The sequence below is a fragment of the Lepidochelys kempii genome, chromosome 14 (genome assembly GCF_965140285.1).
Source record: "Lepidochelys kempii isolate rLepKem1 chromosome 14, rLepKem1.hap1, whole genome shotgun sequence".
Lineage (NCBI taxonomy): Eukaryota > Metazoa > Chordata > Testudines > Cheloniidae > Lepidochelys > Lepidochelys kempii.
Window position 1 is genome coordinate 36,355,344 of NC_136393.1, and position 25,055 is coordinate 36,380,398.

Sequence of the window (25,055 nt, forward strand, 5' to 3'; positions counted from 1 at the left end):
ACAACCCCCCATCCTTTCCAACCTCACCATCAGAAGCAAGTTCCCCACAGATCAGGACACACCAACTCAAAGCCGCATCAGACCCTGCCAGAACAACAGATGCAAAAGCAGCGGACATATCTCCTCTGCTACAATGAGCAATACTTCCCCCAACACACCTTTCAAGATCCATGGGTCCTATCTGTGCCTATCATGACATGTGGTGTACCTCATCCAGTGAATCAAATGCCCAGACAACAGCTATGTGGGTGAAACCAGACAATCACTATGCTCTCAAATGAACTGACACAGAAAAATGATAAAAGACAAACATTGTATTACCTTTGGGTGAACACTTTTCACCAAGAGATCACTCTATAGCAGTCCCTTGAAATATGTTAACTACTTATGTTAAACAATCTGTTCCACCTTGTATTTAGCTGACACACTGAGTACATTTCCAAGTCCTGAAGAAGAGCTCTTCTGTCTAAGCTTGAGTCTCTCACCAGCAGAAGATGGTCCAATAAAAGATATTACCTCACCGGCCTTGTATGATGGGATCCCTGGGGTACAACCTGGAGCTCTGGGACCTCTGTGTCCCCTTAACACTCCAGCCTGGGCTGTCTCTCACAATAGTATGCCAGTGATAAGCAGCAAACCCCTCCAGGTGCTGTGATCACTCAGCCATCAGCTTGTGGAGACCCACACCCAGTTAAATTGCATGAATGTTCTCCAAGCCAGTCATGAATTATACAGAGAGAGGCACCAGTCAATCACCCCAGCCTTGCACCCTAGAAACATACCGTCTTACACTGCTCAAGACTCCTTTGGACAGTACAAGCTCATTAATTAGTTGGCCACGCCAACAAATGAAAGTAGACGTGCAACAGCCTTGTGAAGCTGAGCTGAGATTCCCCAAGCACTTCAACCAAAACCACACTGTTTTAGGTAAAATATAAAAACGATTTATTAACTACAGAAAGATAGATTTTAAGTGATTATAAGAAGCAGGCATAGAGATCAGAGTTGGTTACATAAGAAATACAAATAAATTTGCAGTCTAAATTCTACAAATGAAGCAACATTTGAATCAAACAGTTTCTCACCCTAATAAATGTTACAGGCAGCTCACAGTTCTCTATACACAGGCTGGAATCCTTTCCCAGCAGGGGACCAATTTTCCCCAGTTCAAAGTCTTTGTCTTCCAGACGATCTTCCAGGTGTTAAGATGGTGGAGGAGAGAGGCCAAGTGGTGATGTCATTGACCCTCCTTATACTTTCTCTCCAGGTGCTAGAAAGATCCTTGTTGTGAGGTGGGGTCGGGCAGTACCCATTGTGTACCTGCCCTCTGAGGAGTCTCTGGGAGAGTGGATTCTTCTTGATGGGCCATCAACGCCTGTCTGGCCAGCGATGGGTGCCCCTTTGTTGTTATGAAAGGCCACTGTGGCCATCTCCCAAACTCACTATATTTCAGTAACACATTTAGCAATTCTTTATAACATCACATACAATGATAGTACCCACAATTCAACAGGATAGTAATGTTCAGCAGATCCAGACTTCTCAAATGATCCCTCCCAAGGCATACTTTGTACCAAACACAGCATCCTCCTATCCCAGTGGTGAATAGGGGGGTCCAGGGTGCTATTTTGAGGTACAGAGGGTCACAGCTTGTCTTTGTAATATTCTGGGACCAACACAGCCACAACAACAGTGCATGACTTTTTTTTTTTTTATTTTTTATTTTACAGTTTCCATCTGAAGGTTTTCAGATGTCAGTTGCCAAAAAGCAAAAAAAAAATAAAAAATCATTTTTCAGGTTTCAGTTATTTTGATAAAAGTCAAAATCTTCTCTCCCCTCCTCCCCCTGAAAAAATTCCAACCATCTGTATCACTCTTAAATTTATATATGTGTGTGTGTGTGTGTGTGTGTGTGTGTGTGTGTGCAAGCACACACATCTCTTGTACACTGCATTTCTGTATCAGGGCCCACTTAGACCCTCCTTCTTTCACAATAGAAAGCAGATTGATTGATCCTCATTTCATTCAACTAGTCTGACTTCTTTGTGAGGGCCAGACATTTCCTGACAGCTTTTCTCAGGGCCACCTTGACCTCTCTGTTTCTCAGGCTGTAGATGAGGGGATTGGCCAGAGGAGTCAGGACTGTGTAGCAGACAGAGAACACTTTGTTCAGGGCTCTCAGGTTGCTGGATTTTGGTAGCATGTAGACAATCATTATGGTCCCATAGAAAAGTGTTACCACAATGAGGTGAGAGAAGCAAGTGGAAAAGGCCTTTTGCCTCCCGGTGGTGGAAGGGATTCTCAGGATGGTGCTAACGATACAAACATAGGATGTCAAGGTTAATAGAAATGGGGAAACTGCATCTGGGAAGGTAAATATGTAAAGAACCAGCATAATCTGGCTGGTGTCACTGCAGGAGAGCTTTAGCATTGGGATGAGATCACAAAAGAAATGATCCATTACATTGGGGCCACAGAAAATTAATTGTGACATAAAACAGATCATGATTGTACAAAGTAGAAATCCACTTATCCAACACCCAGCTGCTAGCTGGAGGCACAACTTGCCATTCATACAGGTTCCATAGTGCAGTGGTTTGCATATGGCTAAATACCGATCATAAGACATCACTGCCAGGAGATAACACTCTGTAGTTGTTAGAAAACAAAAGAAAGAAAACTGTGTCATGCAGCCCCCCACAGAAATGGTTCTGTCCCCAGTCAGGAGACTGGCCAGCATCCTGGGCAGGAGGGCAGAAGTGTAGCAGGTCTCCAGGCAGGACAAGTTCCCCAGGAAGAAGTACATGGGGGTGTGAAGGTGCTGATCAGTCACAACTAGAGCAATGATGAGGAAGTTCCCTGCCATGGTCACAATATAGATCACTAGGAAAACCAGAAAGAGAAGGATCTGCAGTTCAGGGAGATCCCCAAACCCCAGGAGGATGAATTCTGTCACATCTGTTTGATTTTCCACATCTCCTTTCTCCATGAGCTGCATCCTGTGATCGTGAAAAGTAATGAACATTGAAAGATTTGGCTGGACCTTGAAATTAGATAGATTTCCATCTTTTGATCCCATAAGAGTTCCCACTGCAAACTGAGAGCTGGGTTTATATTCTCTCACAACAGAGAACCTTCTTCACTTCAGAGAGATTCCCCCACCCCAAAGAGCTGTCACCCAGTTAACTTGCCCCTCTTCTGCCCCATACCCCAACTTTTTTCATTAATTGATTCTTAGATTTAAGACCAAAAGGGACCATTTGGGGATGGAGGTTGGCACAACTGAATAAAAGAGCTTTAAACTAGAAACTTGGGGGAGATGATAAGTAATCTCCAAGTCTGATTCTAAGATTGAGAGGGAGGAAAATCAAGTCAGAAAGGATACAGCAATGGAGAAAGGAGCCACAGTGGGTCGTGGAATGGACATTAAGAGGAAGGATAGGGACACTGGAAGGATAGGTGACACTGGAAGAAGAATAACTGTACCCGATCAGGCAAGGAATGTGGGCGAAGCCAAGCAGCAACAGATAAGATGTTTGTACACCAACGCAAGGAGCCTGGGTGACAAAATGGGTTAACTAGAACTACTGGTGCTGGAAGTGAAACCAGATATTATAGGGATAACAGAAACATGGTAGAGTAATAATCATGACTGGAGTACAGGTATGGATGGGTGGATGCTGTTCAGGAAAGACAGAAATAAAGGCAAAGGTGGTGGAGCAGCATTGTATATTAATGATGAGGTAGACTAAAGAAATTAGAAGTGATGGAATCGATAAGACAGAGTCTGTTTTGGCTAAAATCACTTTGGGGAAGAAAGCTTCTGGAGGTTCTCCCAGGATAATCTTGGAGTCTGCTACAGACCACCAGGATCCAATATGGATAGAGACCTCTTGTTAATGTTTGTAATGAAACAAATACTACTGTGAATTGTGTGATTAAGGGAGACTTTGATTTCCCACATATAGATTGGGGGACAAGTGCTACAAAAAGTAATTTTCCCTCTGCTGATACTCACACCTTCTTGTCAACTGTTGGAAATGGGCCACCTTGATTGCATTGGCCTTGTTGGCACGACAACAGTAATTTTCCTTCCCTTCTTGTCAACTATTGAGAATAGACCACTTCCACCTTAATTGAATTGGCTTGTTAGCACTGATCCCCCACTTGGTAAGGCAACTCCTATCTTTTCATGTGCTAGAATATATATTCTGCGTACTGTATTTTTCACTCCATGCATCTGATGAAGAGGGTTTTAGTCCATGAAAGCTTATGCCCAAATAAATGTGTTAGTCTCTAAGGTGCCACAGGGACTCCTCATTGTTTTTGCTGATACAGAGCAACACGGCTACCACTCTGAAACTAATAATAGTAGGGCCCAGGTTTTCCTGGATGTGATTGCTGACAGATTTCTTCACCAAATAGTTGCTGAACCAAGAAGAGGTGATGCCGTTTGAGATTTGGTATGGGTGAGCAATGAGGACCTCATCGAAGAACTGGTTGTAGGGGACAACCTTGGTTCGAGTGATCATGAGCTAATTGAGTTTCAACTAAATGGAAGGATAAACAAAACTCGATCTGCAACTAGGGTGTTTGATTTCAAAAGGGCTAACTTAAAAAAAATTAAGGGAATTATTTGGGAAGTGGACTGGCGCGAAGAACTTCAGGATCTTAATGTGGAGGAGGCTTGGAATTACTTGGTAGAAGTAGCAGAAGCTATCTGAAGCCAGCATCCGAAGCAAGGGGAAAAAATTCATAAGGAAGGGTTGCAGACCAGCCCAGACGAGCAAGCTTCTCAAACAGGTGATTAAGAGAAAGCAGAAAGCCTGCAAGGAATGGAAGATGGGATGGTTCAGCAAAGAAAGCTACCTCATGGAGGTCAGAAAGTGTTGGGATAAACTGAACATGGCAAAAGGCAAGCGGAGTTGGACCTTGCAAAGGAAATTAAAACCAATAGTAAAAGGTTCTATAGCCATATAAATAAGAAGAAAAGAAGGAAAGAAGTGGGACCACTAAGCACTGAGGGTGGAGATAAAAGATAATCTAGGCATGGCCTAACACCTAAACAAATACTTTGCCTCAGTTTTTAATGAGGCTAATGAAGAGCTTAGGGGTAGTAGCACGGTGGCTAATGGGAATGAGGATATGGAAGTCGAAATTACCACGTCCAAGGTGGAAGCTAAACTTAAACAGTTTAATGGGACTAAATCCAGGTCCCTGGATAATCTCCATCCAAGAATATTAAAGGAATTGGCACATGAAATTGCAAGCCCAATAGCAAGGATTTAATTAATCTGTAAACTTGGGGATCATATCCTAGGATTGGAGAATTGCAAATATACTGCCTATATTTAAAAAAGGGGAAAAAAGTGAGCCAGGAAACTACAGATTTGTTAATTTGGCCTCAATTGTATGCAAGATCTTAGAACAAATTTTGAAAGAGAAAGTACTTAAGGACATAGAGGTAAACAGTAATTGGGATAAAATAAACATGGTTTTACAAAAGGTAAATTGTGCCAGACCAACCTGATCTCTTTCTTTGAGAAGATAACTGATTTTCTAGACAAAGGAATTGCAGTAGATTTACCCTACCTGGATTTCAGTAAAGCATTTGATACAGTTCCACATGGGAAATTATTAGTTAAACTGGAGAAGATCGGGATTAATATGAGAATTGAAAGGTGAAGAAGGAACTGGTTAAAGGGGAGACTACAATGGGTCATACTGAAAGGTGAACTGTCAGGCTGGAGGGAGGTTACTAGTGGAGTTCATCCAGGATCGGTCTTGGGACCAATCTTATTTAACATTTTTATTCCTGACCTTGGCACAAAAAGTGGGAGTGTGCTAATAAAATTTGTGGATGACACAAAGTTGGGAGGTATTGCCAATGCGGAGGAAGACCAGAATATCAAATAAGAAGATCTGGATGACCTTGAAAACTGGTTTCAGAGTAACAGCCGTGTTAGTCTGTATTCGCAAAAAGAAAAGGAGTACTTGTGGCACCTTAGAGACTAACCAATTTATTTGAGCATGAGCTTTCGTGAGCTACAGCTCACTTCATCGGATGCATGCCGTGGAAACTGCAGCAGGCTTTATTTATACACAGAGAATATGAAAAAATACCTCCTCCTCAAAATGGGATGAAATTTAATAGTGCAAAGTGCAAGGTCATGCATTTAGGAACTAACAACAAGAATTTTTGCTATAAACTGGGGACGTATCAGTTGGAAGCGACAGAGGAGGAGAAAGATCTGGGTGTATTGGTTGATCACAGGATGACCATGAGCTGCTAATGTGATGCGGCCGTGAAAAAGACTAATGCAGTCCTAGGATGCCTCAGGTGAGGTATTTCCAGTAGAGAGAGGGAAGTACCATCATACAAGGCACTGGTGAGACCTCATCAGGAATACAGTATGCAGTTCTGGTCTCCCATGTTTAAGAAAGATGAATTCAAACTGGAACAGGTACAGAGATGGACTACTAGGATGATCCAAGGAATAGAAAACCTATCTTATGAGAGGAGACTCAAAGAGCTTAGCTTGTTTAGCCTAACCAAAAGAACGCTGAGGGGAGATATGATTGCTCTCTACAAATACATTAGAGGGATAAACACCAAGGAGGGAGAGGAGTTATTTAAATTAAGTGCCAATGTGGACACAAGAACAAATGGATACAAACTGGCCATCAACAAGATTATGCTTGAAATGAGATTAAGGTTTCTAACTATCACAAGAGTGAAGTTCTGGAATAGCCTTCCAAGGGGAGCAGTGGTGGCAAAAAACTTAACTGGCTTCAAGACTGAGCTTGACAAGTTTATGGAGGGAATGGTATGATGAGATTGACTACAATAGCATGTAGCCAATCTGCAACTGATAGCACCAAATATCTCCAGTGGCTGGTGATGGGACACGAGATGGAGAGGGCTCTGAGTTACTACAGAGAATTCTTTCACAGGTATCTGCTTGGTGGGTTTAGCCCACATGCTCAGAATCTAACTGATTGCTATATTTGGGGTTGGGAAGGAATTTTTCCTCAGGTCAGATTGGCAGAGACCCTGGGGGGGTTTCACCTTCCTCTGCAGCATGGGGCACAGGTCACTTGCAAGATTAAACTAGTGTAAATGGTGGATCGCATCAGCCCTTGCCCCGCAGCATCATGCTGGGAGCTGAAGATGAGTTACTTGTCCACTGTAGTCTGAGCTCCAGCTTAACAATGTGATGGGGGCGAGGGTCAGACACATGAGCTTCCCCAGAGAAGGGCAGGAATGAGATTGCACCAGGTCAGTGCCTGCGATGAGGGAGTGACAATGACCAACAGCACAGATGGGAAAGTGACTCTGCCAATGGAAGTGCCCAAGGCACAGATGAAACCGCCCCTTGGAGTAGATGCATACTCAGATTCCTCTCATTCATATTCCATTAGTGACCAGTACAAAACGCTGAAACTGCTTATAATGAATTGCCAGCTATTATTGATTATTGTTAAATATTAATTATTGACTGAGTGACTATCCAAGGTCATACAAAGAGGCTGCGGCTGATCAGAGAAGAGACCCCAGGTCTTCTAAGTCACAGGCTGGTACCCTACACGCTGTAGTACCCATCCTCTGGAAAAAATTAAGGTAGAGCGGTAAATGCTTGAGCAAAGTTTCCTAATCTGTAAGGAATCCAGTCTCCATTCAGTTCATTTCTAACGTACACTCTTTTTCGGTGGGGTGCTCAGTATTGCCCAAGAAATGCTGAGGGCCCTCAAATCCGACAGAAATGCAGGGAGGAAATACTCAGCATGAGACAGAAAGCATCTGAGGATTGGGCTGGGATGGTGCATAGGTATCTGCCTCCCAGAAAAGTCTGGAGAGGCAGCTGATAAGTAGCTGAGAAACTGAAGGCCAAGGTCCCTGAGAAAACAATGATTTGTCAGGGAGAGAGAGATGGGCAAAGCCAGCCAGTGAGCAAGAGGGTGAGGGGAGGACAGACAGAGGGATGTGTAAGGGCAGAGATGATAGCTGGGTCTCTGTTCTGATTCATCAGTTTTTCTAGCTGTGAACCACAAAGAAACCGACTCTGAAGTCCTTACTCTGGCAGAGCTCCCAGCGTGTGAGGACAATGTCCAAGGGGGGTGTCTCAGAGCAAGGGCTGCATATGAACAAGGACCTGAGGATTTGCCCCAAGGCTAGTGACACTTACCTTCAAACCTTCGCATGAAGCAGTGAGCTCCCCATCGCCAGTGACTGGGTCTGGTGTTAGTCAGCCTTCTTGTCCCAGTTTGTGGGCAGACACCTGCCTGTGGCTGCTGGGATCGGCATCTCTCGCTGCCTGGGTTGATTGTTGGCATCACACAAACCCTTAATGTGTCCTGCTCTGGATTCTTGCAGTATTTATCAGGGAAAGCAGCCAGCCCCTGGCCCTTGCCGCTGCTGTTGGGATCTCCCTTGGGACTGCTGCCGGTGATCCTCTGGGTTCCCTCCATAGGAGAATTGATGCTGTGTTACTTTTTAAAACAGTGTAACATCACAAGAATGGCCACTCTGGATCAAACTAATGGTCCATCTAGCCCAGTATCCTGTCTCTGGCAGTGGCCGGTGTCAGATGCTTCAGAGGGAATGAACAGAACAGGGAAATTATTGACTGATCCATCCCCTGTCATCCAGTCCCTGCTTCTGACAGTCAGAGGTTTAGGAACACCAAGAGCATGGGGGTTGTGTCCCTGACCATCTTGGCTAACAGCTATGGATAGACCTGTCCTCCATAAACTGATCTAATTCTTTTTTGAACCCAGTTATACTTTTGGCCTTCACAGCATCCCCTGGCAATGAGTTCTGCAGCTTGACTGTGTGTTGTGTGAAGAAGAACTTCCGTATGTGTGTGTTAAACCTGCTGCCTATTAATTTCATTGGGTGGCCCCTGTTTCTTGTTTTATGTGAAGGGATAAATAACACTTCCTTACTCACTTCCTCCACACCAATCATAGTTTTATAGACCTCTCTCCTATCCCCCCTTAGTCGTCTCTTTTCCAAGCTGAACAGTCCCAGTCTTTTTAATCTCTCCTCATATGGAAGCTGTTCCACGCCCCTCATCATTTTTGTTGCCCTTCTCTGCACCTTTTCCAATTCCAATATTTCTTTTTTGAGAGGGGGCGACCACATCTGCACGCGGTATTCAAGGTGTGGGCGTACCATGGATTTATAGATAGGCAGTAAGATATTTACTGGCTTATTATCTACCATTTTCCTAAAGGTTCCTAACGTCGTTCGCTTTTTTGACTGCCACTGCACGTGGAGCAGATGTTTTCAGGGCACTATCCGCAATAACTCAAAGATCTTTCTTCAGTGGTGCCAGCTAATTTAGACCCCATCACATTGTATGCATCATTGGGATTATGGTTTCCAGTGTGCATTGCTTTGCACTTATCAATATTAATTTCATCTGCCATTTTGTTGTTCAATCATCCAGTTTTGTGAGATCTCCTTTGTTACTCATCCTCTGTCTGTCCCTCACCTTCTCACTTCCTGTCTTTCTCTCTCTTTCTCTCTCTCTCTGAGAACTCATTGTTTTTTCAGGGACCTTGCCCTTCAGTTTCTCAACTATTTATCAGCTGCTTCTCCAGACTTTTCTGGGGGCAGATTCCTATGCACCTTCCAAGCTTTAGACTTAACTTTCTTGAGTAATTTTCTCTCCTCTGCAAATGTTGCCACTTCACTATTTACCCCTTTTCCCAGATCATTTATGAATATGTTGAGCAACACTGGTCCCAGTACAGATCTTTGGGAGACACCATAATTTACATCTCCCCATTGTGAAAATTGACTTTTATTCCTACCCATTGTTTCCTATCTTTTTAACCAGTTACTGATCCATGGGAGGACCTTCCCTCTTATCCCCTCTCTGCTTGCTTTTTTTGAGAGCTTTTGGTGAGGGACCTTGTCAAAGCCTTTCTGACAGTCCAAGTCCACTATATCCACTGGATCACCCTTTTCCACATGTTTGTTGACACCCACGAAGAATTCAAATAGATTGGGGGGAGCATGATATCCCTTTACAAAAGCTGTGTTGGTTCTTCCCCCAACACGTTGTGTTCATCTGTGTGTCTGATCATTCTGTTCTTGACTATAGTTTCAACCAATTTGCCTGGTACTGAAGTTAGGCTTCCCAGCCTGTAATTGCCAGGATTGCCTCTGAAGCCTTTTTTAAAAATCGGTGTTACATTAGTTACCCTCCATTCATCTGGTACAGAGATTGATTTAAGTGCTAGGTTACATACCACAGTTAGTAGTTCTGCAATTTCATATAAGTTTCTTCAGAATTCCTGGGTGAATACCATCTGGTGCTGATGACTTATTACTGTTTATTTTATCAATTTGGTCCAAAACCTCCTCTATTGACAACTCAATCTGGGAGAGTTCCTCAGATTTGTCACCTAAAAAGAATAGCATAGGTGTGGGAAGCTCCCACACACCTTCTGCAGTAAAGACTGATGCAAAGAATTTGTTAACTTCTCCACAATGGCCTTGTTTTCCTTGAGTGCTCCTTTCTCACCTTGATTGTCCAGTGGCCCCACTGACTGTTTGTCAGGTTTCCTGCTTCTGATGTACTTAAAAAAATTGCTGTTAGTTTTTGTGTCCTTAGCTTGTTGTTCTTCAGATTCTTTCTTAGCCTCACTTACTTATACTTCTATGCTTGACTTGCCAGAGTTCATGCTCCTTTCTATTTTTCTCAGTAGTATTTGACTTCCAATTTGTAAAAAGATATCTTTTTGTCTCTAACTGCCTTTTTTACTTTGCTGTTAGCCATTTTTCTGGTGTTCTTTACTTTTTCTTTGAGGGGCAGGGGGTAAATTTAGTTTGAGCCTCTATTATGGTGTTTTTAAATACTCTCCATGCAGTTTGCAGGCATTTCACCCTTGTGACTGTTCCTTTTAATTTCATTTAACTAGCCTCCTTATTTATGTGTAGTTCTCTTTTTTTGAGGTTAAATGCTACTGTGGAGGTTTTCCCCTACAAGGATGTTTATATTTAATTACATTATGGTCACTGTTACTGAGCAGTTCATCTATATTCACCCTCCTGGACCAGATCTTGTGCTCCACTTGGGACTAAATCAAGAATTGCCTCTTCCCTTGTAGAAAGAACAGGAGTACTTGTGGCACCTTAGAGACTAACAAATTTATTTGAGCATAAGCTTTCGTGAGCTACAGCTCACTTCATTGGATACATTCAGTGGAAAATACAGTGGGGAGATTTTATATACACAGAGAACATGAAACAATGGGTGTTACCATACACACTGTAACAAGAGTGATCAGGTAAGGTGAGCTATTGCCAGCAGGAGAACGGGGTCGGGGGGAGGCAGGGGGGGAGGCGGGGGAGGGAAACGTTTTTTAGTGATAATCAAGGTGCGCCATTTCCAGCAGTTGACAAGAATGTGTGAGGAACAGTGTGTGTGTGTGGGGGGGGAATAAACATGGGGAAATAGCTTTACTTTGTGTAATGACCCATCCACTCCCAGTCTTTATTCAAGCCTAAGTTAATTGTATCCAATTTGCATATTAATTCCAATTCAGCAGTCTCTCATTGTAGTCTGTTTTTGAAGTTTTATTGTTGAAGAATTGCCACTTTTAGGTCTGTAATCGAGTGACCAAAGAGATTGAAGTTTTCTCCGACTGGTTTTTGAATGTTATCATGCTTGACATCTGATTTGTGTCCATTTATTCTTTTACATAGAGACTGTCCAGTTTGACCAATGTATATGGCAGAGGGGCATTGCTGGCACATGATGGCATATATCACATTGGTAGATGTGAAAGTGAACGAGCCTCTGATAGTGTGGCTGATGTGATTAGGCCCTATGATGGTGTCCCCTGAATAGATATGTTTGTTTTTCTTAGCTAATAAATCCTTAGGTAGTTTACTGTAGGATCGGCTACAAGCATCATCTTTGGTGTAATATCTAAAGTGCAACTGACCTGGGGGAAGTGACTGGTCCTTTGGGACTGGGTTTAACCTGAATATTGTGATTTTTGGTGTAAGGGGCCATCTATTGCAAAGGCAGGTTCACCTGGGTGGCAAGACAGACTGGAGTGCCCAAGGGGACTGTCTGTGACTCCACGTTAAGGTTGTTGTATTTCTTAAGGAGTTCCCACTTGATACTTGGTTGGTGAAATGTAAGTCTAGAACTCACAGCCAATGTGGAGGTTGTGCCCTGCTTCTGAACAGTCTGCCCTGAGGTTGGTACCCGTGCTCTTCAGCCACTCCAGACATCCTGACAGCTCTTCTTCCCCCGTCATCAGGGATGGCATGAGTGAGCCAGGTGGTCTTGAAAAGTGTGACAATACTCTCCCGTGTCTTCAGCAACTCAGGGGCTGGAAAAGGGTGTGAAGTGGCCGTTACACTTTACAAGTGTGGTATTCTGTTGGGGGAGTGGGATCAGTGTTTGGACATAGGGCTAGGGCAGGGAGCGCCTGCCCACTGCAGTGACATGGTAGAGTGGGAGTGTGTGGTGTGGGTATTTTGGGGTTTTGCACAAATAGGGCAGTGTTAAGGTTGTGTGGGCATTTATCTTCTCTCTGTATTTCCTGGTTCTCAGAAGTCAGACTTTTGCTGAACTCAGCCTTTGGGAAGGGCCCTAGCTATCACCGGGCACCTTAACTCTGCATTAACAAAGGTTTTTTGTGACATTTTATTTCCTAGTTTTTTAAACAGAAGGAACAATGTTTGTTGGTGGGAGTTACTGGCTGTTTAGAGAGCTGTCGTTCTCACCTAGGTTTGCAGTTGATGTGCTACTGTGGCTCGGTAATAATCAAAAGACCTAGTTTTTATATTGTGCTTTTCATCAGCAGATCGCCAAGAGCTTGACATCATTATCCCCATTTTACAGATGGGAAACTGAGGCACCGAGAGGTGAGGTGAGTTGCCCACGTCCATCCAAGAGGCCAGTCACAGAGCTGGGAATAGTCTCAATCCAGTGGTTTCTCCACTGGGCCACACAGTTGCTCTGTGATTCCACAGTGCTCCTCCCCACTCCTCGGCATGTTTTGTTGTAGTTTCCTCCTTGTCCTACCCTTGGTGCACATGGAGAACAATGGATCATCACCCTCTTTCTAACAACCTGGTACAGCTCTGAAGCCTGTTATCACAGCCCCCCTACCCTTCTCTTCTCTGGACTAAATAGGCCCGATTTTTTCTACCTTTCCTCACAGGTCAGGTTTTCTAAAGCTCTTTATCATTTTTGTTGCTCTCCTCTGGACTGTGTCTAATTTTTCCACATCCCTCTTAAAGTGCAGCGCCCAGAACTGGACACACTACTCCAGCTGAGGCCTCACCAGTGCCGAGTAGAGCAGAAAAATTACCTCCCAGGTCTTACATACAACACTCCTGTTAACTTATCCCGGAATAGGCAATCTAGCCCAGACGGTCAGCAAAGAATAACTTCTACGGAGCCAAATCCTAAGGAACTCATTTTTCTCTAACTCAGGACATGTCTACACTACAAAATTAAGTCGACCTAACTGACATCGGCATGCAGCCGCTGCAGTAATTACATCACTTGTGCGTGTCTGCACTTTGCTCCTTGTGTCGGCGGTGCATGATCTCACCAGCAGCATGTGCACGGATTGCACCGTCAGTGTGGGGCATTGCAGGAAGGCTCCTGAAAGCCAGTAACAGTCGACATAAGCAATGCAGTGTTTACATTGACACTAACCACATCGACCTTGACTCTACGCCGCTTGTGGAGGTGGGGTTATTAAGTCGCCGTATTAAGTCCACACCGGGAGTTAGTGCGTGGCAAGCTGGGGTGGAAATCTACCGTGCTGTAGGTTGCTGTGCAGTAAGGGGCCACGCGGACCCCGCTGTCAAGCACCAAAAGTCCCCTAGTGGCCTTTGCCCGAGCGCTGTTTGAAATGGGGGTAGGTCAATGCGCACTTGGGAACGTTTCGTGCACTGGAGCAGGGTCCACACAGCGTGTTAGTACGTGGCAGGCTAGTGCGCTGTAGATTCACCCCCCAGCTTGCTACGATCTGACTCTCCATTTAGACAAGCCCTTAGTCAGATCCTGGGGATCTCACGTAGGGAGGAAACGGTGCCGTAGTGGGAAGGAGCACAGCCGGGGTGCTCTAAGGCGCACACCGCAGCTGTGCATATCCTGCTCCCTCTCACTTCCTACTCTGCCCCTGATATGCCTCAGCCCTGCCCCTAACAGGGCCGAGCTGCGACACTGCAGAGCGTGGCTGGGAGCATTGAGTTCCAGCTGTTCTGTTGCACCAGGGGTGCTGCACAAAATCCAGGCCCAGACACTCTCACGCTTCAGTTGGGCTGCAGAGTGCAGCTGGAGTAGCGTGTGTCTCAGGGCGCCAAGGAGGGAAGGAAAGGGAGAGGGGTCTGAGCAGGGGCGGGAAGAGGTGGCTCCTGGATCGACAAGGGCATCTACAGAATGCTGCTCTACAGATGCCTTGTGAGAGAGACTGTGTGAGCTTGTCCCGCCTCCCACAAGCTGAATTGCTGCAGCAGAAGAAAAGTCTCCAAAGAGTGTCTGTGACGGGGACTGGGACATAAGTCTCCTTATCCTTGTTATGTTGCAGATTGGATTCCCCTTGGAAGAAACCAAGGAGCTGCAGAGGCCATACCCAGCAACAAGAGAAATCACTAAGCTGGGGGGAAGAGACCTTTGGTCTGTCAGCGCCAACCCCGCACCACTTGCCCAAACAAAAGCACACTCCTCTAGCCACTGAGGTGCAGGAGATCTCTCTGCTGGAAGCAACACAAAGTCCCCTGTCATCTCTGTGCCCTGCACAGCAGAGTGGGCCTGCTCACACACATTAGAGTGGCCCCTGCGATAAATTGCCCTCCAGAAAGAGCCACTGGAGGCTTTGGTCCCTAAGCATCTGTGACCTTTTAATAAAGGGGCTTCCCTGGGACCCTGAAAGCCTCCTGGGGAATGAAGGACCAGAAGGACTTGGGCCCCCGAGAGCGGCACCGGGGGTTGGACTCGATGACCTTCTGGGGTCCCTTCCAACCCTGATATTCTGATTCTATGAATGAACTGCCTTTGCTGCAGTAGCTCTCTTACCCACCCCTTGGGGCACTGGGCGGTGATGCCATTGTGTGGCCAGGACTTGGAGGCTGGCTCTGGGCAATCTGCTTGAGCCACGTGTCCTCTTCGTTCTAGGTCTTTGGAAAATTCTTCTCTGTTGGGCAGAAAAGATCCTTCCTGCGGACAGCAGTGCTGGCCATCCACGACCCCCTGCTGCGTGTCAGCCAGGCTGGGCTGGTGCTAGTCTACTCTCTCCTGGGGGAAGCCCAGCAACTGATGGGGGTCACGGTAAGCAGCTTCAATAGACTCAGGAGCTTGGGGTGGGGCCCAGGGCCTCATTCCCATCCTATCGCCATTCGCAGGCCTGAGAGCAAGGAGCCTAGTGGGGACTTCTGGACTTCATGGACTTCTGTTCTTAGGATGTGGTGCTCTGCTATCACTCCTGGGAATGGCACGAGAGTCCCCTAAGTGCCCTCTGTGAACCTTTCCTGCCCCATAGAGCTGCACCCATTTCCCCATGGCCTAGTGTCCATGTCACCCGAGCCACCATCTGGAGTTGCTCCCATCTCTGGCAGCCTGGGAGGCCAAGGACTGACTGGTGATGGTGACTGACCAGGAAGGGCTGAGGCACATGAGCATGGGAAGCTGGTCTTGCTGCTGGTAGGGCTGGACCCGCTCTCGAGAGATTGGAAGGATTCAGTCAGCAGGGGCTGCTGACCTGCCCCGTTCACTGGGGCTGCCATCCTGTGGCTTCAGCTTTTGTCATTGGGTGACTTGGGGAAAGGTCTCAACCTCTCCCCATCCCACTTCACTGCTGGCAGAATCCCTCCTGCCCCCCACCACCCTGCTAGAGCCCCATCCCTGCCCTACCTGGGTGGGGATGGAGGTGGGGGTGGAGGAGAGGGTTCTACGAACTTGAGCGGTGTCCCCAGGTGGGTTGGAGGTGGAACAGCTGTCAGGGGCATGGATGGGGAGGTGGCAGGAGCTCACCCGACAAGGAGGGGGGTTGGCACTAGAGGTCACTAGAGAGGAGAGCAAGCCTCCATCCAGGGCGTCAGGAGGGTGAATCCACCACTCAGACATGAGCAGCTGCTGGGTGGAAATGATGGTGCTGGTTCCAGGTGCCCTTCATCCTCCCTGATTCCTGGGGAGTGTCTCAGTCTCTGACATGTTCTCGTTCCCCTGCAGCACGAGGATGTCACAGCCAAGGTCATGTGCCAGCTTCACATCATTCGGCACTTGCGCCAGATGCCTGAGGCGCTGCAAGGGCTGTGGCTCAACTGATGCTCTTAAAGGTTCCCCTCCCTGTTCAGCAACTCATCCTCCCTGCTGCAGGTACTGCTCTGTCTCACTGTAAATGCGGGGCTAGTGGAAGCGGAAATGGAGGCCCCTGGCCCTCAGAAAAACTCTCTCCCCTCTCTGTGGAGCTGTGTCCTTCCCTCGGCCCCCCAAATTCCTTCATCTGGGGCAGGAGCTCTTTCCCTCACACCCATACCCCTCCCCTCTTTCCTTGATCTCACCCCCATCCCATTCCCCGTGCTCCCAGGCAGAGATCTTCCTGCCCCATATGGCGCAGAAGGACCTTTGTGTCAGGGCTACAGACTGTCTGCCCAACTGAAGCTCAGGAAGCTCCACATTTGAGGTGGTGAGAATGGGACAGAGGCTCAGGGCTAGCTTCATCTCCTGCCCTTTATTCTTTCTTTGGCCCTTCTATGGGCTCTCAGTGTCTGACATGCAGAGGAGCCTCCTCCACCCATATCTTCTAGGACCTGGGGTGTGTGATAGCCTCCCAGATGGGTGCAGTCAGAAGCTGATCCACCTCAGGGAACAGTGCGGACAGGTCACCTTGTCCTAGGAAACCAAGCAGTGCTAGTTCTCAAAAAGGCTGAGAGGTAAGACCCCGCTCCATCCTGGAGGTAAGAGCCATTGACTTCTTTGGGCATATGGGTCTCTTGGGGGAGAAATGGGATCCCTGCAGCTTAGCCTGGCTGGGAGCATTTCTGGGAAGAGGCTCCTGTCCCTCAGTCTCTAACTGCATCATGCAGTCTCATTCACATAACATCTCCGCTCTCCAGCTCCACTTCCCGCAGCAGGATAAATGAACCTTCAGATCCTAGAGAACGGACTCTGACCTCCTTCTGATCAGCAATGGGGTTTCACCATCCCCTCAACAAACCTGTCTGCCGGGTTGGATCGGATTTGAAGGAGGAGGGTATCTAACAGGGTGGCTTGGCCTGTGGCTGCCAAGCCTGCAGCTAGTCCAAATTGATGACAAAGTGAGCTCCACCTGAGAGGAAACAAGGGAAAACAGCAGCAAAAGTACAGAAGCAGATCGATCTGTTCAGTAGATGGCGTTGGGCCAAAACCTGGAGTCCAGGGTAGGACTGGGTTCTCTCACTGTCCCTAACGAAGGGGACATAGAAGACCACAGAAACCCAAGAAGGGGAGGCCGAGCCAAAATCACGCTGAGGAAGAGTTCCCCACGAGGGTGGAAAGCCTTGTTGCTGTTCAAGACATTTTGGGACTTTGTTTGGAAGGAGCACGACCCAGGAAGGAGTGGAGTAAAGGCCAGTCACCTGGTTGGAGGGCTGAGTTCCCAGCCAACAAACTGCAAGAGTGAGTCTCAGCAGGGTTGCTAGCCCAGCTAGAAAGCTGTGACATGAGGCCTGGCCAGGATGTAGCGGTGAGGGAACTCTGGTACAAACCTGCTTCCATTCCAGCCTGGTATTGGAGAGTGGGTGGGGAGAGCAGGGAGATGGGAGGGGTTCCTGAGACTGGGGTGGGGAGGAAGCTGTGGGGCTGGGGAAGGACATGGGGAAGGACATGGCCCAGCTTGTGGGAGGGATCCTGCTGGCTGTGTCTGGAGCCCTGTGTAGCCTCTTCTCTGGGAAGTGTCTATGGGTCAGTGTCTGGTGAACTTCCCTTGGACACTGGGCCCAGCACAACTCAGAAATTATTTACTACCTTCAAAGAGACAGGGCACAGCTCAGCCTGTTAGGTAGGTTGGAAACTCACACTTCACTCAAACACACAACACTGAGGTGGTTTGGGAAGCACAGTAACAAAGAAGAGATTTAAGTGATACTAAGCAAGAGAAAGAGACAAATTTCAAACAGACAAACAAAACACAACACGCTTTGCAGTGACTAAAACTGAATCTTAACAAGTCACAATCTTTGCCTTAGCAGTTTCCAGACTAACATCTCAGCTTTTCTAACAGAACTTCTTTCATGTCCCTGTACGGTCCAAAACTTCTCTGTCGATCTGCTGATTTGATTGCTTCGTCTTTTGGTTTCAGACCCTCAGTTCTCCTCCTGGGGTGCCTGGACCCGGATTGTAACATCTCTCTTCCAGTCTCTGGCCCAGCCTCTTACACAGATGTGTGCTGCAGCCAGCCCAGAGAAGGGAGCAGTGGGCACAGATGATCTCATCCTGTCAAACCAAGCAACAGGGGTCCCATTGAGGCTTACATGGAAGAGCCGAGGCATCTCCTGGAGGTAAGAACCGTGCACTTTTCTGGGTGCTTGAGGCTATTGCAACAAAGAGGGGGCACCTGTTACATAGCCTATTTGTCATCATGACTGTGTTTTTTATTCTCAGAGGATGCGTCCGGGATCCTGGAGTCGGTTTCCTGCAGAAAGGTTTGAGTGGGGAGAGATCACTCACTGTCATAGCCCATGGGTCATTAACCCGGGTCTGCAGGGTTCCTGGGAGCAGCCACACTCCAGCACGCCACCTGGAAGCCTACGAAAAACTGCTTAGCTAGGACTAAGGAAGTCCAGACCCAGTTTGAGGCTCCATCCCTGAGGCCTATTGGCAGAGTCCCAGAGCAGCTAATCGGCCCCCAGGACCTCCTTAAACCAGCAGCAGGAACAAGAAGCTGTCTGAACACCCGAGCTCCCCCCTGCTCCCTCTGGACTGTGTGTTAACTGTTCCTGCTCCCACTCCCCATGCTTGACTTTCTGGCATCCTGACTCAGGGTGACTCATCTGATTTGAGGTTCTGAACACAATTTGGTCTTTTGCTTCTGCTCTTTCAGTGTCCTGACCCAGCTGACTCTCGACTCCTGTCTTGTGAGTGTGGACTCTGCCTCTGACCACGAGGTCTGGCTGCTCATGACCCAGCCGTCACACTGACTTTTCTCCAATTCCTCCAGTGCCCTTTTCTGCTCTCCAGCTCTGCTCTCCGGGCCCTTGAGGACCATTGGGCCCAAGGTGCCTTTGTTCGATCCCGCATCCGCCTCCTTCGGGAGATGGATCGCGGCTCCTGCTTCTTCTATGCCCTGGAGAAAATGAGGGGGGCCAAGAAACATGTCACCTGCCTTCTAGCAGAAGACCGCACCCCCCTCACGGATCCGGTGGAGATGTGTGGGAGTACCCGTGACTTCTACACAAGCCTTTTCTCCCCGGATCCGACCGATCCTGGCGCTTGCTCTGGGAGGAACTCTCTATGGTCAGCGCAGGCGACCGAGACTGACTAGAACTGCCTCTCACCCTGGCCAAATTCTCGGAAGCCCTCCGTCGCACGCCCACCAATAAATCTCCGGGCATGGACGGGCTGACCGTGGAGTTCTACCGCGCATTCTGGGACATCCTTGGCCCAGACCTAGCCACTGTGTGGGCTGAGTCTTTGCAGGGCGGGGTCCTCCCTCTTTCATGCAGGCGAGCAGTGCTCGCCTTGTTGCCGAAGAAGGGGGACCTCCGCGATTTACGAAATTGGCGTCCCGTCTCACTCCTAAGCACGGATTACAAAATCATAGCGAAAGCAGTCTCGCTGTGGCTAGGGTCTGTGCTGGCCGACATGATCCACCCAGATCAGACCTACACTGTCCCGGGTCGCAGCATTTTTGACAACTATTTCTGTCCGAGACCTTTTTGAACTTGCGCGTAGAGACGGTCTGTCGTTCGCCCTCCTGTCTCTCGATCAGGAGAAGGTGTTCGATAGAGTGGACCATGGGTACCTCCTGGGCACTCTGCAGGCTTTTGGATTCGGACCTCAGTTTGTGAGTTTTCTCCGGGTGCTGTACGCTTCCGCAGAGTGTCTGGTTAGGCTCAACAGGACCCTGACCGAACCGATCAGCTTCGGGCGAGGAGTATGGCAGGGGTGCCCCCTCTCGGGCCAGCTGTACACTCTGGCGATCGAGCCCTTCCTCTGTCTCCTCCAAAGGAGGTTGACAGGGTTGGTGCTGCGGGACCCGGAGCTGCGGCTGGTCCTGTCGGCATACGCCGATGATGTGTTCCTCGTGGTCCAGGACCCGGGCGACTTGGCGCAGGTGGAAGCTTGCCAGGACATCTATTCGGCAGCCTCCTCTGCCCGAGTCAACTGGGTCAAGAGCTCTGGCTTGGTGGTGGGGGACTGGCGACAGGTGAGCTCCCTCCCACCAGCGCTTCAGACTATCCGGTGGAACGCAGGTCCGCTGTTCTACCTAGGTGTTTATCTTTCTGCCACGCACCCTTCTCCTCCGGAGAACTGGCAAAATTTAGAAGGCGGGGTGATAGAGCAGCTCCGGAAATGGACGAGGCTACTCCGATGTCTCTCCCTCCGAGGGAGAGCACTGGTGCTTAACCAACTAGTCCTGTCCATGCTCTGGTACTGGCTCAACACCCTGGTCCCGGCCCCGGGTTTCCTGACCAACCTCCAGACATAGATTCTGGAGTTCTTTTGGTCAGGAATGCACTGGGCCCCTGTTGGTGTTCTTCATCTACCCCTGAAGGAAGGAGGGCAGGGCCTGAAGTGTCTGTACACTCAGGTCCGTGTCTTCCGCCTCCAGGCCCTGCAGAGGCTCCTCTATAGTGCAGGTAGTTCGACGTGGAGCATATGCCTTCCTACGTGGCTTCCAAGGGCTCCAATACAACCGACAGCTCTTTTATTTTTGTCTGAGAGGTTTTCCATGAGACCTCTCTGGGCTGCCGGTCTTCTACCAGGACCTCCTCCAGACCTGGAAACTGTTTTCAATGACCAGGTCAGCGACGGCCACTGTGGGAGCAGATCTCCTCGCGGAGCCCCTGCTACACAACCCCCAGCTCCCTGTGCAGGTGGCGGAGTCCCGCTCGGTGCGCCAGTGTTTGGTCCTGGTGGAAGTCACGAGAGTCAGAGACCTCCTGGACTACGACCGGGGAGACTGGTTGGATCCCCTGACGCTCGCTTGGTGCATGGGGCTCTCCAGACCTCGTACCCCCGGCGCGTACTTCAGGAGATGAAGGCCGCTTTGACCCCCGCTGCTCAGGCTTATCTCAACCGAGCCCTGCGTGAGGGCGCACCCCGCCCACTCTCTATCCCAGGCCCTCTGGACCTTTCAATTGGGCCCCTACCCCGTAGATCCCAACAAACCCCTCGCCCTTTCACTGTGAGCTGGCTGCATGAACTGCAGCCGGTCAGCTTACAAACCACGCCAAGGAAACATCTATACACACTCACACTTCACACCCTTCACGCCCTCACCCTGGTGTCCCGCCCTGATACAAAGTGGCGGGACCTCCTGCCACCTTTGGAGGGTGAGCAGCCCCAGTGGGCCAGCCTGTATTCCACCTTGGTCCCGAGGCCTGTCGGGCACATCAGTTGGCAGCTCCTTCACGGAGCTGTGAGCACGGGCGTGTTTTTGACACAGTTCAACCGCATCCCGGATACTTGCCCTTTTTGCAATGTGAGGGAAACCCTGGCACACGTATATTTAGAGTGTGCCAGGCTGCAGTCCCTTTTCCAGCTCCTCACTAATATTTTATTATGATTTTGGCTGCATTTTTCCCCTCACCTTTTTATCTACACACTTCCCATCTGTGGCCCCACAAAGTCATGGGATCTCCTGGTTAACCTCCTCCTAGCCGTAGCTAAAACAGCCATCTATAAAACCAGAGAGAGAAGGTTGTCCAATGAAGCTTCCTGCAACTGTAAGGCCATTTTCCGATCCTCAGTACACTCACGTATCCGGGCAGAGTTAGTCTGGGCGTTGTCCACCCACTCCCTTGACACCTTCGAGGAGCGGTGGGCACTGTCCGAGGTTCTCTGCTCAGTGACCCTGTCTGGTTCCCTCCGTGTGACCCTTTGATTGAGGGGAAGAGCGAGAGACCCCAGCCCCAGCCATTGCCGCTGTGGATACCATCATCACCACCACCTAGGAGGGGCCCTTTCACACGTGCGTGCACGCCCCCTCCCCCCAAACGGTCCATCCCACAGCCTAGCCCATCTTGTTGGGCACTCTCAGGAGAAGAATAGTTGGTGACACTGGGCGTGGCACTAGGTAACTCGAAGGGGTGGAAGACCATGAGTGTCGAGGAAGCCCCGCCGCTCTGGGCCCAGGCAAGCCTGAACACTTCTCTCCCCTGAAGGGTGCTGTGTTATACATTGCGTTTTCTTTTGTTTTGTTGCACAGTTTTGTTTTATCTGCTTTGGCGATTTGTGTAAGTGTGTTACACAAATAAATTCTTTTCTAAAAAAAAAAAAGCTCTGCTCTCCCAGCAAGACACACCGATCCCTTGGCTCCCAGACTCCTGCTTGCCTGCTAGTCAAAGGCTCAGGGGGAGAGCTTGTCTTGCCCCCTCCCCCACCACACCTGCTTTTCCTCTAGGACTCTCCCTAGCGCAGAGGAGAATCAGTCCTGGCAGCAATTCAGGAAGTCACAGAAGGGACGTCCGCTCAGCTCCCTCTGCAATGCCACTGCCTGAGTCCATTACGAGTGGGTGCCCAGTGACTGCGCCAGCAGCTCCTTGAGAGACGCCTGGGGGCAGGGTAGTCGTGTTTCCCGGTGACCACGGGAAGCCATGCAAAGAGTGCAGCATTGAAGAGACTCTGCTGCTGTCCCAAAGGGTTTCTGTTCTCCTGCACGGTCAGACCGTGGGGCCAGGTTGCAGAATGGGGAAGAGCTGTTTGGTGATGAGTCGGAGGATTCACCATATAGGTGGCAGCAGCTGCAGATCCTTGAGTCCCTTTGGTAGGGTTACCATGCGTCCGGGTTTTCCCGGACATGTGCGGCTTTTGGGGTTTTAAATAGTCGTCAGGGAGGAATTAGTAAAACTCTCAAAAGGTTTGGGATTTCCCTCGCTGTGCAGAGCGCGGTGCGGCTGACAGGGCAGCCGGGCCGGATTGAGCCGCTAACATCGGGGCCTCCAGCAGCCAGAGCCCCTCCCCTGCTGCCCCCCTCCCCTGCAGCCTCAGCGAGCTGCGCCGGCAGCGCTCTGGGGGGCGGGGTTGCGCGCTTCACAGGGGAGCGCGGCTCTGTGTCTGGCTCCGCACACCAGACACACTGCTCTGAGCAGCATGGGAAGGGGGTTGGGGGGTTGGAGAAGGGGCATGGGGTCCCAAGAGACAGTCAGGGGACAGGAGCAGGAGGGGTTGGATGGGTCAGGGGTTCTGGAGGGGGCTGTCAGGGGACGAGGGTGTGGAGAGGGGTCGGGGCAGCCAAGGAACAGGGAGCGGGGGGGTTGGATGGGGTGGAGGTTTGGGGGGGCAGTCAGGGGCAGGGAGAAGAGGGGTTAGATGTGTCAGGGGTTCTGGGTGGGGGCAGTCAGGGGATAGGGAGTGGTTGGATAGGTGTGGGAGACCCGGGGGTCTGTCAGGGGGCAGGGCTGTGGACAGGGGATGGGGTAGTCAGGAGACAGAGCTGTCAGGGGAGAGGTAGGGGGTGGAGTTCTAGGGGGGCAGTTAGTGGGGGGGTCTAAGGAGGGGGCAGTTAGAGACAAGGAGAAGGAAGGTTTAGATAGGGGGTGTGGTCCTGGGGGGCGGTTAGGGGCAGGGGTTCTGGGAGGGGCGACCAGTGGACAAGGAGCAGGGGGGGTCGGATGGGTTGGCAGTTCTGTGGGGGGCAGTCAGGGGGCAAGAAGTGTGAAGGAGTGGATAGGGGGCAGGGCTACCACTCCCCCTCCACCCCATGGAGTGTCCTCTATTTTGAAAGTTCAAATATGGTAACCCTACGCTGTGGGCCCAGCCTCCACTCCTGACAGTTCAGGCGAACCTCCCCCTGTTCTCAATGAGTCTTTGGCTTTAGCTGCTGGGCCTGCCTGCTGAGACAGAGGACTCAGTATTTCCATCAGGCTGCTCAGTTGCAAATGCAGCCATCCAAAGACGTGAAGAATGGAAGCGAAAGAGCAAAGCTGGAGAATCCACTGAGCTCCTGCAATCAAGCGAGCACAGCCTGGGAGAGAAGAGGGAAAGCTCAAAAGTGGCTGGTGGCTGCAGGGAGCCAGGGGTGGAGCAATAAATAGTTCATGATGAATCCTACGGGCTTTGTCTTGTGTGGTGAAGGGGTTAAATTGGGTCTAGTTACAATCACATTCAACTTTACAAATCGCTGTGTATGATTGAGGGGCAGGTCTAGAAAGGTCAGAGGTCACTCGAGGAGCTTCAAGTCTCAGATTCTGTCACTATTGCCTGCTTTGACCAGCTGATCTCAACCCAACACATCCCTGAGGTGGTCGCAGTGGTGAGCTCTTTCCCTCCTTTTCTGGATTACTCGCCAGAATAGGGACAGGATACATGTGGCCAAGGAAATAGATAGGCCTGGGGGTCACTTGTAGAGGCATGGGGGTCACTTGCAGAGTTGCCTGTTAATGCAGCTCCCTTGGGGGAACACCGTAGGGTTCTGTGCACTCAGGGGCACCATTTCCAATTTTGGTGGTGGTGGGGAGGATAATTTCACCATGAGCCCAGGGGCTACTTAGGCACCTGAAAACTCTCGTGTTTTGGCCAATAACTTCGCAATGAGCTGACAGGAACACTTGCCAGATTGCTTTCTGGGGAAGACAGCTATAAGAATGGATCCAGGGAATGGTTCTGTATCTCTGAGCTGTTTGGACACTTTCAGGAAACATTCCAGATGAAAGACAGAGATCCCCAAAGTTATCCTGGGTAACCCTGAGAGACTTATGGAAAACTAGCAGATACCACATCTCTGCTGTTCCTTTGTTACTAACTCTTTAGCGAGAGAGACCCTGCCAGGACTCATGGGTTCTATCCCAGCTCTTGGAGGGGAATGGGGTCTAGTGGGTTACAGTGAGGGGCAGCCAGCCCAGGAGAAAGGGGCGATTCTGGCATTGC

General features: G+C 49.4%; 1 protein-coding gene across 1 annotated transcript; it reads right to left on the minus strand.

Moving 5' to 3' along the window:
• Nucleotides 1-2,029: 2,029 nt before the first annotated feature.
• Nucleotides 2,030-3,079, minus strand: LOC140897649 (olfactory receptor 10A7). Its single transcript, XM_073310529.1, has one exon. The coding sequence runs from the start codon at nt 3,077-3,079 to the stop codon at nt 2,030-2,032; it is 1,050 nt and encodes a 349-aa protein (XP_073166630.1).
• Between the last annotated feature and the right edge of the window lie 21,976 nt (nt 3,080-25,055).